The sequence below is a fragment of the Patella vulgata genome, chromosome 5 (genome assembly GCF_932274485.2).
Source record: "Patella vulgata chromosome 5, xgPatVulg1.2, whole genome shotgun sequence".
Lineage (NCBI taxonomy): Eukaryota > Metazoa > Mollusca > Gastropoda > Patellidae > Patella > Patella vulgata.
The window spans coordinates 26,827,408-26,846,031 of record NC_065883.2 but is presented as its reverse complement, the minus strand read 5'-3'; the positions used below and the strand labels follow the sequence as shown (position 1 = coordinate 26,846,031).

Below are 18,624 nucleotides of genomic sequence, written 5' to 3'. Positions count from 1 at the left end.
ACATAATGCCCCTTTAATAGTTCATATAACATTTCAGGCCTAAAGAAATACTTGCAATAGGCGGATTTGGCTCTTGCATAATGCTTGTTTAACACAACGATTCGGTTAACATCAAGACCTAGCCATATATAGACTAATCGTTATTTATTCCCAACTCATGATATAAAACTGCCCCGTTGGAACGAAATATATTTTGTGTGTGTGTGCGGGTGTCAGGAGAGGGTGTCTTACTGCGTAGCGAGCCAAATTAGAGGTTCGGGGGTTTGCCCTAGGTAAATAAATTTAAATCAAGGAACAAACATTTGCAAATGTAGACATCTCCCACCATATTTTCTGGGTTCTGACGGGCTGGTAAAATGCGTAAATGAAAAGTTAATATAGAATGAATAAATTTTGGCATTTCATTTTCAAACAGATAGATGAGTGTGAAAAATTAAACCTTATACTTTTGAAAAATAATAATAATCATTTCTATAGCGCTGAACATTCAGTCAGTATTCGAATTAGGCAAACAGAACTGGGGGAAAGGGTGGGGAGTTAATAACCTGTTCCATTCCCACAACTTTAAATACTCTTTCTCCGTTTTGTATGTCCAACCGATGATCTAAGGACTGTTGAAACCAACATGGTTACTTTTGATAGGATTACAAAGTCAATTGAACACAGACTGAGTTGGATAATTACAATTTTTATTATTTGGTATTTCTACAATCCAATAATAATAGCTTATTGGCAGTTTGTGGCTGTAGACCTCTTGTTACATCCACGTTTAATAAGATCTTTTATTAATGTCTCTTTCTCACCAAATATACATGTTTAACAATAAAATGAAGTTTCATTCATGCTTTCACATTATAGCATGATCACAGTTAAAACAAATAATACTCAGTTTTCACCAAGGAATTGGTTTATTATATATGTACAAACTATTTACATTCTTTTACATGTAAGAATTAATTATACACAAATAAGTGTCCAGCTCGGATCATTCCAGCTCTATACTATCGGACGTTATGTCCACAATCCTCAAGCTGCAATGGTCCAGATTGGGTTTACCCACAATGTAAAGAGCGCGAAAAAAAATGTCTAGAATTTAAACCCAAATATATCTCGATAAAAATTTTCTTGCGTACTAACCAGTGGCCTGATATTATTTAATACCCAGGGAATACCATAGTAAAAGTTCCCCCCTAAAATGCCCTAGAACACGTCATATACAACTGTACAATTTTAATACCTAAACTACACACTTGGTCACGAAAGTTAGAACAAGCACGCGCCCGTTATTTCATCTCAGAATACATAGTAACCTTTTCTGAAAGGGGATCCTTCGGGGCTGTCTGAATATTTGTTGAATTATCTTTGTCCGATGTACCTCTTTAATAACTGATATCCCATTTTCCAACCTTGTTTGGAGGTCAAATGGAAACAAAACCGGGAGTAGCGTTAACGAGATCAGGTTTCCCAAATCCAGAGAGCACTAGGTTAATACTCCAGTTCAACTATAAAGGTACAATCGTGTTAAATGGAATGGCGTGGATTTTAAAATACAGTACTTCACATTGTTTAATAATTATATATTATATTATTGAATATGTGTGCACTGCCTGGAATTAATTACTAACCCAATTTGAATCACATGTATCAGAAAATCGTATTGTATGTGGAAATTATAAAATTAATAATATTATGACTTGATGTAACAATGTATTTTATACAAAGTATTAACATTTTAATTCTGCTTTTGCCTTATTGAAATTTTATCGTGACTATTTAATGTAAATTGTATGGCCAAAAACAGTGTTCCAATACAATTTTGATAAACAATAAAATAAATTACCTTCAAGAGTCTAAACATCAATTATGGTGTAACTATATAAACAAACAAAAGCCTAATGGTCTGGCATATTTTACAGCAAAACCCAATCTGATTAAAACACAGATCCTATTTCGTTTGGTTTTTTATAGTTTAAAATTTCGTTTTACTTGTCTTTACTACACTAGTGTCGGAAGAGTTATTGTACAACCTGCGTTATGGTTGATGTGAGCAATTGGTCAATGAAACTGTCTGTTGCAGCGAGTTCTTGCCGCGAGGTGCACAGAACTGTAGGTATCCTACTAGAAACATCAACGCTGATTGGTTAATCAAATGTCTTACGTCATAGGGTCAAAAGCTGCTACTACAACTACAGCTGGTCAGATCTTCATGTAGGAGAGTATAAAAAATGAAACGAAATATAGATCTGTATTTTAATCAGATTGAGCAAAACCTAGAAAAGCAATTTCACAAAAAAATAAATATTCAATTATTACAAGGTTGTACATTCAATGGGGTATCCAAGATACAATGACACACTTATTTGTCGGTGCCATTTTCATCAGATGCATAATTCTAAAGAGATGTGGCGGCAAAACTTGTCATTAAAATATTATAGACAGGTTGGATGTTAATAGCGAATCAAGGTATATTCCAGGTAATTCGAACAAAACCACTGACCCCCTCTCATTCACGATCAGCATTGACCATGCTCCGGTACAGATTCTTCATGGATACGGGGCGATTTCGCCGTTGATGAGAGATGCACATGGAAGATTCGGGAGGCTATGAAACATTCTTTTGAGTTAATAGATAGCGGAAGGATTTCAAAGGGAAATTTTAAGGATAAAATATGTACCGAATATATAATGTCAAATTCGATATTGCACATTTATTTCTTGTTTTATATTTGAACTGTAAAATAAAGGAATAGTATATTAAAAAATTTCTAATAAATTTTAATATGGGTGAATAATTTCAATAACGTAACCATAAGTGACGTCCACCACACCAAAACCAGTGATTGCCAGGCAAGATACGTCCAAATTTCCCAAGAGATGGACGGAGAACAAGCTAAAAAATCCAGGACGTTACGGTCCGATATCCACGAATAACAGAGATCATTTGGATATAAACATATATTTTAAGTTTCATCGAGATTGGATCTAGAGGTCCACAACCTTGGTATTACATACTTTTATGCTATTTGTATACAAGTAGCAGCCATTTTGTCAAATAGATTCAGTCCGATTTCCCGAGATTTGAACTCAACCATCATTTGTGTGTAATGGTGATATTTAAACAGTTTTTAAAATCAGATCAAAATTGTTACCTCTCGAGGTTCCACAAGCTAAAAACCGTGATTCGTACAATCAGGGGCCATAATCCTGGGAGTTATGGTCCAATATGCGCAAATATAGACACAAACCGAGATCTATGGGTTATAAACATGCATCAAAGTTTCATCAAAATCAAATAAAAATTGTGACTTCTAGAGCGTCCACAGCCTTGGTATTACATACTCTTAGACTATTTGCGTACAAGGAGCGGCTATTTTGTTCAACAGTTTCAGTCAGATTTTTCCAACTCAACCCTCATTGAGGTGTTACGGTTACATATTTAAACGAATTTTAAAACTGAATCCAAATTGTGATTTCTAGAGGGTCCACAAGCTAGAAACGCAATTTTTCGAATAACCAGGGCCCATAATCTAGGAAGTTACGTTCCGATATGTGTGATACAAACATTAATTTAAAGGTTCATAATAATCGGATCAAAATTGTGACCTCTAAAGGGCCCACAACCTTAACCCTCATTGAGGTGTGACGGTGGTATATTTAAAAAGTTTTTAAAAATGAATCCAAATTGTGACTTCTTGCGGTTCACAAGCTAAAAACGTGATTTTTCGAACAATCAGGGGCCATACTCCAGGAAGTTACTATCCGATATGTATGAAAGGAATCGAGATCTTTGTGGTATAAACATAAATTTAAAGGTTCATCAAAATCGGATCAAAACTGTGACCTCTAGAGTGTCCACAAGCTAAAAATTAGGGGCCATAATCCATGAAGTTGCGGTTCGATACACGCCAATTTTGGAAGGAACCGAGATCCTTGGGAGACACACCATATATTTCAAATTTCGTTAAAATCGGATAAAAATAGTGACCTGTAGAGCGTCCACAAACAAAATGTGAACACGGATGGACAGGGGCGACGACAATATACATCCACATGAAAATGTGGGCGTATAAAAAGCACTTGGAATCTCAATAGACATAGTCAGACCAGTTGACAAGGAGAGACGACGCATATAGTGCCATTATCAATGATATTTTATCGGTAATAAGAGATATTAATTATAGATTATATCAAACACCAGGTATACGAGGTTGCTATATGTGTGCTATTTTTCCACTTCATTAATTTAAAAGTTTCAAAAATATATTTCGATGACTCGTGTGCCTCAAAGCACCCTTTCAAGGTAAAACTATTTAAAGCAACATGGGGATATGAAATATTTTTTAAAGAATCCTATTATGTAATTGAGCAATTTCTTTTTAAAAGCGTGCATACACTGAGCTGTTCTGCTTGTTCTCAGAAAATAGGGAAACTGAGTGATTATAATACCTTTTTTTCAATCTTAAATGTAGGTTTAAGTAAGTGGTATGTGATATAAAAGGCCATCATGTTTCCTTTGACATTCTTGTAAGATATGAAGGCGAAAGGGTAGGAAATTTAATCCTTCAAAACCATGCAATATTTGATTAATATGTCCTCATTAAAAGATCATAGCAATCACATTTTATTTTTTGAGTAAATTTAAATAGCCTAACATCATGGTGACAATTAAGGGTAAAGGATTTTATCTCAATTATGTGTCTTTATTTGGTTTGATAAGTGCATGGCTTGAAAGTAAGGCACAGGTATTATAGAATCTAGAGATTATAATAATGTGCTATGATAGTATTATTCTTAAAGAGCATACACGGGGATATTACAAGCTCAAGGCAGATAGACCAGTACTTTTCAACTGAAACTTCTGGGAGCCTTTTGAGAGTTCTTGAGGATAATCGATGTATAGCATTTATCATATAGGTTCCCAATTGAAAACCATTTTTCTTAGAACTGTAAGCGTAATGTCCTCCTAGTTCAACGATTCAATATCTATCCATTTAGAAACATTCTGCAACCTTACCTAACTTCATAATACAATTTACAGTTTTAATTTCGAATATTAAATCGCTTCAAGATGTTTTTCATGTACTTACATAATTAAGTTAAAGTTCAATTTGATGCCTCCCAAGGATTCTAAAGTATGTTCTCTTAATGTGTTCACCTATGGACCTCATTATAATACCCAAGTCTTTTTCACAACCTTTCAGAGGTTAATGTTTATAAGACACCTTGAAGTAAACTGTTATCCAGTCACATGTTCTTGCTGATAAAAGATGCATTATGTAAGAGCTAAATCTGCCAACAAAAGGTCTTTTCTCTGGCTTCAAATGCTATATAAATTATTATTTAGACATTTATTCCCATAACAAGCCCATAATCAACAAGAATTTGTTTATTATCGAAGAAATGGTACTTGCCAATCAAGACTATCTTGTCAAAACTTCAGACACTTATAACTTTGCTCAGGATAAGTTATTTGACTAAAATTTTCAATGTATTCATTTCTTTATTATATATTTTGAACTATTATAGCAAGATCGGACAGCTCTTTATCTAAATCTTACATAATGCATCTTTAAGTTATTTTACGATAACATAATTACTCCTTAAAATACCCTGTATTATATTTGAGAAGGGTTGAGTAGAGAAATATCTCATGCATACATTGTCAAAGGAATAAATATGTATTATCAGTTGATAATTACAAGATACATATATATATATATGAAACAACAATATAATGAATTTTTTAGGATATTGAGCTTTATGTTATTGCAAAAATAAAATGAATGTAATATTGGTCCACTGTCAAAATTTCTATGAAGTTAGAGAAATGTGAAATCTATATTATAGTAGGCTACATGAAACCGTACAGCATATAGTTATCAATTTGAGACCCAACAACACCATCTCTATTCAAGTCTACAAAAAACAACCACATTACTATTTATATATATTTAGATCATCTGGTACTATCATTATCACCTACTCTGCCATATGTTCTGTATGGTAAAAATGACTATATCTCTTTGATTGTTGATTTTCTTTTGATTGTTTCATTGCATGACAATCTGTCTTCTTTTTCAAAAAATTTTTCTTCCCTAGATAACGCCAATGTTGAGATATTGTACACTCAAAGCCATTAAAAACGCAATGCCTAATTCGTGAAATATTTCTAGTAAACGTTTTCTTGGGCTTTCCTTTCTTATGGCACATAGGTGAAACTTGTGATGGGTTTTTTTTGTGGAGTTCTGGGTTTGAACACAATATCAGTTCTCAGTAATGAACTTTGTTCATGCAAATGCAACACTTGTCTTTTTTCACGATTTTAAGTAGTCCCATGTCACACGTTTTGCACGTGCATTCCCTACACTCTGGCCCTTTAAATACAGATCAAAATTTCAGCATTCATCACTTCGGAAAAATGCCACGCCTTACACAAGAAAACAGGAACAGAGCTATTGGCATGCTGGATCAGGGGGCTTCACAGGTAGCCGTCGCCAGACACTTTAATGTCCACCCATCGACCATTGCTCGATCGCCACATCCGACTACAGCATCTGCGCAACAGGTTCCAGTCAGCTACTGCTACTGCTAGGGGAACTGTTGGAACACGGCAGCGTCAGATCAGCCCCAAAACAGTCCAAGGCACCTGGCTGCTCTTGGGTTACGCTGCCGTCGACCTTACCAAGGTCAAATCCTTTTGCATTGTCATCGACTTGTCAGACAGCAATGGGCCGCAAATCAGGGGTATCTGCACAACACACGATGGTGAAATGTCTTCTTCTCGGATGAATCCCGATTCAACCTCAGTTTTCCTGATGGATGTCACCGTACCTACCGACGTCGACATGAATACTTTGCTCGTAACTGCATGCTGGAAAGAGATCGTTTCGGGGGAGGTGGCGTCATGGTTTGGGCCGCTATCAACGTCAACTTTCGGTCCCAGTTGGTGGTGGTCCAAGGCAATCTCAACGCTCAACATTATGTTGACGCCATCCTTCATCCGGTGTTGCTTCCATTGCTAACATGACAACGCCCGACCCCACACTGCCCGGTTGACAAGAGACTTTCTGAACAATCATCATGTTCGTGTTATGGATTGGCCTGCTATGTCTCCCGACATGAACCGATCGAACACCTTTGGGATGAACTTGGACGACGGGTTCAAACTCAAGCTGTGCCACCATGAACTGTTGCAGAGTTGGCACAAGCACTCCAAAATCATTGGCAAACAATCCCACAGCGTGTAATGAGACATCTGTGCCAGTCCATGCCAAGGCGACTTCAGGCATGTGTAAGAGCTCAGGGTGGACATACCGGATATTGACATCAGCTGACCTCTGCTTTGTTTCATGGTTCTCTGATGTTTCGGTTTTGTGCATTTGTAGTGAATTATTTCATGAAATTATCCACAGATGCTTGTTATCTCAATTTTGTCAATTGTTATATGTACATTTGTTAAAAGTTGTTGCAGTAAATAAACTTTGAATTTGGCATTGCGTTTTTAATGGCTTTGAGTGTGTAATCAATTCTGTGTTGACTCAGTAAAGCCAAAGATGTCAGATTATACCTTTAGCATATAGAGTGTTATAGAGTGTTAACAAGCAATTGTTGATGGCAGTTCCTTAGACAATCTGCGTGATGGGTGTGACAACTGGACAAGAAATGAACTAAAAGTAGTAAACAAGCCGACTTTGGTTACTCTTTCTAAACTTAAGTGTAGTTTGTCCCATTACTAATCGAAATTAAATACTCTTTTTTGCCTAAATCAACAAGATTTAGCTTCTTTAAATAACATGGCATTAAGTGGCCTCTATTCTATTTGTGAACTGAACTCCAGAAATAATGTTGTTGGATCTCAATTCATTATATCTCACCATTACCATTACTAAAGAATTATAAAAAAAATCATACATAAAGTAATGAGGCATGCTAATACAATTTTTATGATTATTATCAATTTCATATTAAATCCAAACATAATCAATATTATGGTTACAATAGCTGTTGACGTTGTAATAAAACTACCCCAAAGACTTATTAACTAACATAGTAGTGGTAATACTGTTATAAAAGTATCAGCACTTAAAATATTATGGAAGACAAATCAGCTCAATCTTTCAAGTTGTTATTATACCTGATACGAACAGGAAATAAAGAGCCAATTATTCTTCCATAAATTAAAAACCCTGTTCATTGTATATTCTACATTTGTACATGTTTAATACATTCTCATATACACCTAATTCATACTTGAAAACTAAATTAATAAATTATAATAAAGAAATATATACTACATACATCAATTTAAGATAATTAACATCTTCTCACAATCTCACAGTTTACTGGCAATGTTATTTTTACAAATCCATTTATGGATTGAATTGAATTTTTTAGGCTCTATAAACTTAAATTGACAGGAGGCTGAATTTAATATTTTAACAGTCATGAATAATCAAGTCCTATAGTGCAGCTATGATGGCTTTCACTGTTGTCCTTCAAACGATGTAACTTCCTGTATTAATGGATCTTGGCAACATGAATCCAGAAATATCATTTAAATTTATACATGTATTTCTCTGAACGGGTTACAGCCTGAAAAAGAATTGAGCAAACCAAGACTCTTAATGCCAGGTGCCACTGCCAAAGATATTTTAAATGATCACTTTAATTACATTCTAAATGGTATTAATCTTATTTGAAAATTAATAGTCAATTATATCCCTTAAAGACACGATAATATGTACCTAAATTTGCAAGTCAAATAGACCAAAAATACAATTATACTTCCCCTTTATCAACAAAATGTATCAGTTCTATGATAGAAATAACCATTTCCATTGAAGCTAGTGAAATCACTCCAGCCCCCACCCCAGCCCTTCAATTTATTGCATCATTCTTGGCATCACTGAACTCCTTTTGATATTAAAATAATCTTTTCTTAAGTTTCGTGCAAGGAGGGTTAATTTTTATGGAAGGGTATCGCTGCCAATATTAAATTCTCTGCTACAATGTCTTTTCCACTAATTATATGTAAAAAGTACAATGTACAAAGTCCTAATACCCGTAATGATAATGTCAAAATACCTCTAAGACAAGAGTTAAATGTAAAACGTCAAATGTTAAATAACAAATGTTTTGTGGAAAAATGCTTTTTTTGACGTATCTACATTTTACATTTCTCTCATTACATTTTTCATTTGCTTCCTGCCACATCCCATTTGTCCTTCACGCATTCTACATAGCATCTTTCGCACAGCATCAACTTTCATATGCAAATGTAGGATATCACGTGACTTATTAATATTATACGGAAACCTTGCACACTATAAGCCAGAACAAGGATATTCACAACACTATAACAGGAAATCAACCTAGCACAGAATAAAAATTTACTTACCTTGACACTTTGGATGGTACTTTACCATGATTACGGGGGGTGGGTGTGGGAGCTGTGCAATGTCCAAATATGAAATTCCAATTATTGTGTTATAAATTACTGGAAAGTATGTTTCTTTGGCTGTTTGAATCTATCAATTATTTCCTGGCACATTCATGATTACACACGGTCGTCTAGATAGTTTCTTATGGTGTGCCAGCTTGATTTACTGTTATCGTGCGGTGAATATCCTTATAGTGTGCTGGTTTATAGTGTGCCAGGTTTCCATATATGTTAATAAGTCACGTGATATCCTACATTTGCATATGAAAGTTGATGCTGTGCGAAAGATGCTATGTAGAAAGCATGAAGGACAAATGGGATGTGGCAGAGCGCAAAAGTAAAATGTAATGAGAGAAATGTAAAATGTAGACACGTCAAAAAAAGCATTTTCCCACTAAACATTTGTCATTTAACATTTAACATTTGAAATTTTACATTTAACTCTTACCTTAGAGGTATTTTGACTTTTATCATTAACGGTATTAGGACTTTGTACATTGTACATTTTACATATAATCAATGGAAACGACATTGTCGCAGGGCATTTAATATTGGCAGTGATACCCTTCCATAAGTTTTGTCAATATTATACAACTTATAAACTTCCCATCGTTAAACGTTACATATACATACATATCTGTAATATCCCCATATTGGTACAAAAATTGGTGTGTTGATTGTCACAAATCCAAATCTAGGTTCTTTATTATTTCTGAATCCATTTTGTTTCATGAAGGTTTTCAAATCCAAATCTAAATACAGGAATCCGATAATTCATCTGGAGGTACTGATTCAAAATGGCATTCATTCTTAAGTCAATATCCAAGTACAATACATCTTGAAGTCGAATCAAGTCAGCTATTGGTAATACTGTTCGTTAACTTGAATCTCTTTTTCGAGAATCTAGGTTTGGATTCTTGATGATCAAACACATCCTAAAATGTTTATAAAGGCAGATAAATGACTATAAAATATTTAGTTATGGATCATGCTATGACTATGAATTCTATTTCTATAAACAAAAACAAGTTTCTTTACGTATCAAGTACAACTAAATTATCATAGAGCTGTTAAATAACTGCACTAATGATATTTCTTCACAAAAAAATATCAACACACAATAATTTTAGTGTTAATTCTATAATCTTTCATACATTCTACACATCAACAAAATAGGGCTTAACAGAGACCTTACACATAACAATGAAAAATAAATTTGGCACGTAACTGGATTGTTAAATACTTGTATCTCTTATCCTAGGTTTATCATTGGACTTATTTTCCTTGAAACAGTTCTTGGTACTACTGTTAATCACTAAGGTGAAGCATACAATTTTAACTTGAAATGGTAATCTCAATAAAATAACTACCTCCTTTTATCACAGCAATAAGCACTACAATAGAACAGCTTATTGGTATGACGAAAAAATGCAATCAGAAGGTTTGCGATCAATGTTCATGAAACATGATTTTTATATATATATATATATATATATATATATATATATATATATATATATATATTTAAAAAAACATGACTGTTTGGTTCACTGGATATCGTCTCTATATATGTACCAATTTCACGTTCTGATTCTCAGAATCTTGTAACATTTACACAAATATCTTTAAGTGCACCTTCATAAGAACATGCCACATTCCTCGATACCAGCACAAAATTATCACATTTCTTCTGCATAAGTTTTATCTGTGCACTTTATCAATCATCACAACGGCTGTGAGTAAATTGAAATTATATTTTAATTCACAAACCAATCATTGTGAACAACACTAAACACATCTTTCTTATGTAAAATCACTTTTTATTTTGCCTACCACGGCAAAAGAAAAAAACAAAAACACCCAGGACACAGTGAATTCACAGTTGTTGAACCACTTTTCTTATTTCAAGTCTTTTTTTACTCTGAAAACAGCAAAGAAGCAACATAGTTAGTCAGCATTCTAGCGTTTTTTATTTTAACTTGTTAGACACATAGAGATTAAAACAAGCAAAAACTAAAACATTGAAGTGTAAGAAAAGAAAACATGCCCAGATAGTGTAAAGTCTGAAGCGATACGAAGCCACAGAATTAGTGTCAATAAATGAGAAACATCCACACAAATCGCTGGTGACATAGACGCTGCAAAGATAGGAAGAGTGCATCTGATTGGCCAATCAAGCAGGTAAATATTAAAGATGAATCCATCAGATGAAGGCGAGTAAATGTTGAGGTGCAAGCAGGAAAGAGTGCAAATCAGTGCATCATGTTCCGCCGATGGATAAACTTGGCAACTTGGGAATAATGGATCTTGTTTGCTGTAAGGAAAGGAAGGAATAGATAGATATGCATCTGGAACTATTGGATAAACTAACTATTTCTTATCTAGAATCTATATAATGTACTATATAATTACTTATCTTGTCTGTCTGATTCCATTAAAAGTTAAATTATACATGTTTGAAGAGCCAAAATTTCAATTTAATACTTTCAAAAATTTTATACATTATATCTTGAAGCCTATATTCTAATATTCATATCAACACTGATAAATGGAGACTGAAGGAAACAAGTTCATAATCCTAGTTTTAGTCTGATATCTAAATTTTTTTTTAATCAGTGCTTCTCTGATTTATAATATTGCTTTTGAAAATCATCTTTTTTTCGAACACATTGAGCTTAGCCTTTTGTACAGCAGACAAAATAATTGCAAAGTAATTGTGCATGAGAAATTAAAAAAGATGAGAAAATATTACATTTAGAGTTTTCAATAGTCAATGAAAAACATGAACATATTTAAATAAAATCATCAAAAACATCAAAATATTCATTAAAATCTAGGATGCAATAATCTCGAGAGTGATGGAAAATATTCAGAAAGGGCAGAAAAGAGTCAAAAAAATCACAGAAGTAAGAGGATTCAGTATACCACATGTAAATATTCCATCTTTCAGCCTCCTTCCCCAAGATGTTAAAATTGTTATTGCAGAATTTTTTCAAATTTCCGAACATATTTTTATTTATGATAGCCATTACTTCAGGACTATTTTTTTTTAGGGTATCTTATAGATCTGTTCTGCAATCCAAAAAGGTTCTCACTGTTTTTCTTCCAAATATTTTTATCTGCTTGATATAAATCTTGCAAAAATAAAATCATTCAAATCCAGAACTTTTTCATTTAAATGCTCCATGCTAATTGGTGATGTCGGTATTATTCATAACAATAAAAATATGGTACTTTAGGGCAGTATTGGGAGTCAAATGCACTTGATTCCTCCTCCCAAAACTTAACCAAATCTATTTGAAATAAGTGCCGCATCTAAAATAAACACTGCCAAAACATTCAGCTACAACGAATGATTGTAAAAAGGTAGGATAATTGATTAGAAAAAGAACATGAGAAGGGCAAATTGCAAATAAAAAAATCACAACATATATATGTCAAAAAATTTATTTTGATTTTTCATGCAAAATAAAAACAAGTTAAAATAAAATACATAACAATAAAATATAAAACAATTAAATGAAAGAAATGCAAGAATATTTAAACAAAGATTTCATCTTTCTTTCAGATATTAATTATATTAAACAAAGCGTAATTATATTACCTTGAAGGTACTATATGTTTGGGGGCAAAACTGATTTGATATTTTTGAATAAAACTAACAGAGACTAAAAGACCCAGCTGTTACAATCACTAGTACACAGTCATGCCATCTGTTAATCAGGCAGCAATATTAACTAACTTTTTATTCTGTTTAAAATAAATTTTAAAACAATCTCTGTAATTCATTGATATTTCAATAAAAATGTTGTTATTTGCAAGATACCAGATAAATTAAAACCCTTTGGCTTTAAAAGAAAACTGTGTGAAATACTAAAATATTCATATGGGTAAATAGGTATTATCAATTAATTGCAGGACTTATCCATAGGTATTAAGTTAAGCATAGGTAAATATGCATTACCCAAAGGTAAATAGGTATCATCCGTAGGTAAATTGGTATCATCCATAGGTAAATAGACATTAACCAAAGGTTAACAGGTATTACCCACAGGTGAATAGACATTACCCACAGGTGAATAGGTAGTAGAGACTTTTGGCAAGCGTAATTTCCTGGTCCGTATCGCGTATCCGTATGGATTTTGCGTGTGACGTCATCAATGTCTGTGTATTTCTCATACGTGATACGGCACACGGATACTGCAGCACGTATGGAAAGGCTTTCATACGGAAATGGTCCATATAACACTGTCATCATTTCCCGTCTTTTTTGCTACTTTTAGACGCTGAAATGTTGCATCATAGCGTTTTTATGAATCTGTGTGTATCCTAGAACACGAAAGTGTATATTTGATGAGATTTTAACAGTGATAACGACTGGAATTTAATCATTTTTTTTGATGGGGTTTTCTCGGAATTTTCATATTTTTCCCGCCTGTCTGCATACTGATTGATCTACGGGCTAAACTTTCTGAAATAATACACTAGTGAAACCAAAAATTGCTAAAATCTGCCAAAACTCTAAAACTACATTGACGCAATGTATCACGTATACGATACGGATACGGGATACGGATGGGAAAAATCCGCTTGCCAAAAGTCTTTATTATCCTTAGGTAAATAGAAATTACCCATTAGGAAAGGGGCATTAATTTACTGGTTAAGTGCATGCCTATCCTATCCATAGGTATTATCTCTAGGTATGAACTATTATGCATAGGTAAAGAGGCATTATGCATAGGTAAACAGGGGAATTATCCATAGGTAAACAGGCATTATCTGTATGTAATCGATAGATGTAGTCGAATGATGGTTATCCTTCATTGAAATTCCATGTATTTGTTTAAAATAATTTGCAACCTGTGTCCAAAAACCTGTTTGCTAATCATACCCGATTGCCTGTTCTATAATCATCATAGCTATTTAACTAATTTTGTGTATACAAAATAACTATCCTCTTTTTAGTTGAGTGCCACAGATAAATTAAATGTGTGAATGGGGATATGGTATACAAGTGCAGTCGGTTTATCATGTATGTTTTTAAATGAGAAAACTTTCATAATATATGTTGTTTTACCAGTATTTTTATGATATATCACAAAACAAGTTTACATTTTAGCATATGTAGATACAATATGTACTTTATGTATAGTATATATACATTTATATATAGTTACACAAAAAATATTCATATCATTTCATTTCCCATAACTTTTATTGTGATGTTTCTGGCAGTGTCACATTAAAAGAAGATAGGTTGCAAGGCAACAAAACATACGCCCACAGCAGCTATATCATCTGAGCAGTCGACTAGGGTTGTCACATATTTATTCTTTTGAAGATAATTGGGGGCATTTTTTTACAAGACAATTTCATACAGATAAGATTATAATTATCGTTTTTTGAGGGTTCACAAGGTTCTACAAACTGAAACAAGGGCCTTAACTCTGGAAGTAATTTACAGAAATTCGACAAGCTTTTTCGTTTCACTAATCTAAATGATGCATATAAATTTCATACAGATCAGATAATAACATTTGTAGTTAGAGCGTTCACAAGGTTCAGCAGCGTTAAACACAGGTCATAACTTCAGAAGAAATTAACGGAAATTATTGAAATTAAATAGGATTCTTCATCTCACTGATATATACAACATATATCAATTTCAAAACAATTAGATGATGAATGTAGTCTGTAGAGTATTCACAAGAAATTGTTGATGATGGACGGACGGACATACATACAGAGAGGGTCGACGGCAATATACAACCACATTTCCGTGTTGGCATATAAAAAGGAAAACTTTGTTATGTACACAGCATATATATATAAATAATTTATACATTCTTTTATACAAAAAAATATTAATAATTGCATCACAGTCAGTCACACTGTACAGAAGATATACATGCAAATAATAGCACAAAATACATTCAAAATTAAATTAATACTATTAATGGTATTGTGCCTATAACAAAAAAAAAATTAACAAAACAAAAATAAATAAGGGACTGGTAAAAGAAAAGTAGCATTTTAACATTTGAAGATAATCAAATAATTTTTCCAACTATAATCTGCAGTCCTACTGATCACCTACAAGAGCATTTCTTTTGTCAATATCGCCCAAACTATTGCAAAAAGTGACTGACAAGGAAAGATATGTTATAGATATTCTACATATCACATCCAACTGACTACCAAAAGTCACTTGTGGTGACGCTATGGTCGCATCATCTGACGCAAATGTTGCGTAGGCGTTACGCTGTATCATTTTGACGTCACCACTGAGTCACCCTACACGCTCCCGTATGGGACAGACTTTAGGGTTGTAGTTTCAGGATTTTAGCAATCTATGATTTATTACTTTTTGGATGCTGGCTCGCTAGCCTGGAGGTCGGGTTTTCAACCAGATTTTCCGGCGAGGTTCCACCTTGTCAGTGATGTAGGACGGAGGGCCTGACAAGGACAGCTGTCTAGTCGTTCGGATGGGATGTAAAACCGAGGTCCTGTGTACACATTGGCGTGCACGTAATAGATACCTTGACAGTTGGAATTTGATAGAAGAGTAGGCTGTAGTGCCGCTGTCCGAGCAAAATATCCCTCATAGCACACTGTATGGCGCATGGCTGTCTTCATTAGCCCAGTTTGGAGCAGAACAGTAGGACGTTAAACCCCATTTCATTTCATTTTCATTTCTCTCGAATAAATGTAACAATAGATTTTCAGAATCTCAGAGAAAAAAAAAATCCTGTACATTGTGAGAGGATATAATGGCCATGAATGACTAAATCAACCGATGCCATCGTATATTAGTGATCTTTAGTCATCATGCAAAAGGTTTGGGTTTTTTTTTACGTTTCTTCTGGTGGTCATACTATTTTCAAACTACAATATTATGAAAGTTGACTGTCTAAAAAGAATATCATTCCAAAGACAAGATATGAATTGAAAATTGCTCAACATTTAACCAGCCAGCACCACCTATAAGTGTTCAGTTAAATCTCTTTTTAATCTGATTGAATCCAAGCCAGAATATCTAAAGTTTAAAGACACATTATGGGAGATTAGAGTGTCCACAAGCAAGTGTGGACACCGGACAACAATATACGACCACATTTCAATGTGGGCGAATAAAAAAACGGGTTTGTCGGTTTTTGTTTCTTGTCGGTGATTAGTAGGACCCGTAATCTGCAGTCTGCCCACATTCTACAAGCCCCATTTCTGTAGATCATTAAGCGAGGATCAAACCCAAAAGACAGGACAAGAATAAAATCCACTGCCTATGATCAGCTGAGGGCAGGTTGAGCATAGACAAACTGTACTTATTCAAAACTCTCTCTTTCCACATTTACGGGCCAAATCATATTTAGGTTGGATTATTGTACATTCTTCTTAGGAATTGATTGGGCTTCATGCATTTTATTCAGTCTTAGAAAAAAATGAAAGTATTTTACATAAATAATACAAGTGTGGGAAAAAAAATAATCTTCTAATACAACAATAGCTGTCCTGGCAAAATATGCTATGCGCATTATCTATTGTTCTGTCAAATTATCACAGATATATTGAATACAATTAATTGTGACTTAAAACGTATACATAAACATCAAATATACATTTCATTTACTCTATATGTGTGATCCGTAGTTTGAAATGATTTGCATTTTATTTTTCCATTAAAATCTATTAACATGCAATACTCAATTATACAGAAATAGAAACATGCACTGTGTAAACTGGTCCTGCTCAGGCTTATACAAGCCCTGGTCTTGCAGACATAAGCCAATTTTTTAGGTGTAAACTGCTACTGAAAGATTCTGGTTTTTGATTCAGATATTACTATTAAAAGCAGTCAATTAAACAAAATAATAAACACAGAATTAGTGGTTCAATTTCAATGTCTTTTGGTCACAACTGGCAAAATTTTAAAAATTTAGGCCTTTCATTGAACAAATGCAAAAATAAAAAAAATAAAAACCAACAGTAACAATAAATAGGCAGTAAAATAAGAGAAAGAAAAAAAAAACAAAGACTTAATATTAAATACAGAAGATGGGAATACAAAAAGAAATAACAAATACATCAAGCTGTAAATATCAATTTTTAAAATGAGTCCAGGTCATGGGTATAACTGGTAATAATCTTACTTTCTTTCGTGTTCCACTTAAATATTCTTTATACATATCACTCCGTAAATACCGACTGTAACTGTCACATTTCATTAATTTAAATATATGGTCCTGAAATATATACAGTTCTCTATCATCAATAACGTTCTGTAGTACCAGTAACATGAAAGTCATATGTAATAACTACCTACTGGTTTCTATGTAATTTTGTGATATCTTAACTACAATGTGATCACAAGTGCATCTGTAATGCCATTACTTACATGCCCTTTTCAACTTTCCAAGGAATCTTATTATAAAGAACGGAATAAGTTTACAGTAATGTCTCGTCAACATTTCATTTGGAGGATTCTGAAACTAACATATGCTAATATGTATTTCTATGGTTATGTGTGCAATACAAGAGGGAGAACTTTGTATTCTAACTGACAAGGAATGTTTTATATACCAACTATTTAATCATGGGATGTCTGCTTTTTGTCCTAACCAGAAGATTAGACACACTTTTTGCACCAGTGAGAGCTGCACTTAAAAAATCCGGAAAGTTCTTTTCTGATAATCTGAGTTTATTCTTGGTCCAGATGCAGAGATGTTGAAAAATTACAATGATTATTTCTTACCTGTGCTTCATCAAAACAAAAACGTGTTGGGTTATTTTCTACTCGTTTACGAACTAATTCCATTATTTGACAATCAACATTTACAGGATTATGTGCACCAGGGGCAAGAAATTCACTGAAAAATAAGTAAACAAAATAGAGTTGTTTCCCTTTAGTTGCTTGAATTATGCATCAATGCCTTCAACAATGAGGCTTATGTCCCCACCTCAATCCCAAAATATATAGATGACATTCATTAATTATTTGCACATTTATCTTTTTATAAAACATCTGGCAATCAAATACTCATCGTTAAACTCAATCAAGACATTTTTCTAATGAACAACGACACCAAGTTTGACCATTCTAGCCCAAGTAGAAGAAGGATTTTCGTTTCCCATAAGTGTGAAGGGTAGATAGACAAACAAACTCATTTTTATAGTCCCCTCCATTTTTT

General features: G+C 33.6%; 1 protein-coding gene across 2 annotated transcripts in view; it reads right to left on the bottom strand.

Moving 5' to 3' along the window:
- Positions 1–12,872: 12,872 nt before the first annotated feature.
- LOC126821843 (regulator of G-protein signaling 7) overlaps positions 12,873–18,624 on the bottom strand; it is a 104,545-nt gene continuing 98,793 nt past the window's right edge. For both annotated transcript variants that reach the window (XM_050550360.1, XM_050550359.1), the window contains exons 14-15: positions 18,189–18,303; positions 12,873–17,679 (exon numbers count right to left, since the gene is read on the bottom strand). In XM_050550360.1, coding sequence (XP_050406317.1) covers positions 17,536–17,679; positions 18,189–18,303 — 259 coding nt within the window. In that variant the 3' untranslated portion in view covers positions 12,873–17,535. The remainder of the gene's footprint in view (positions 17,680–18,188; positions 18,304–18,624) is intronic.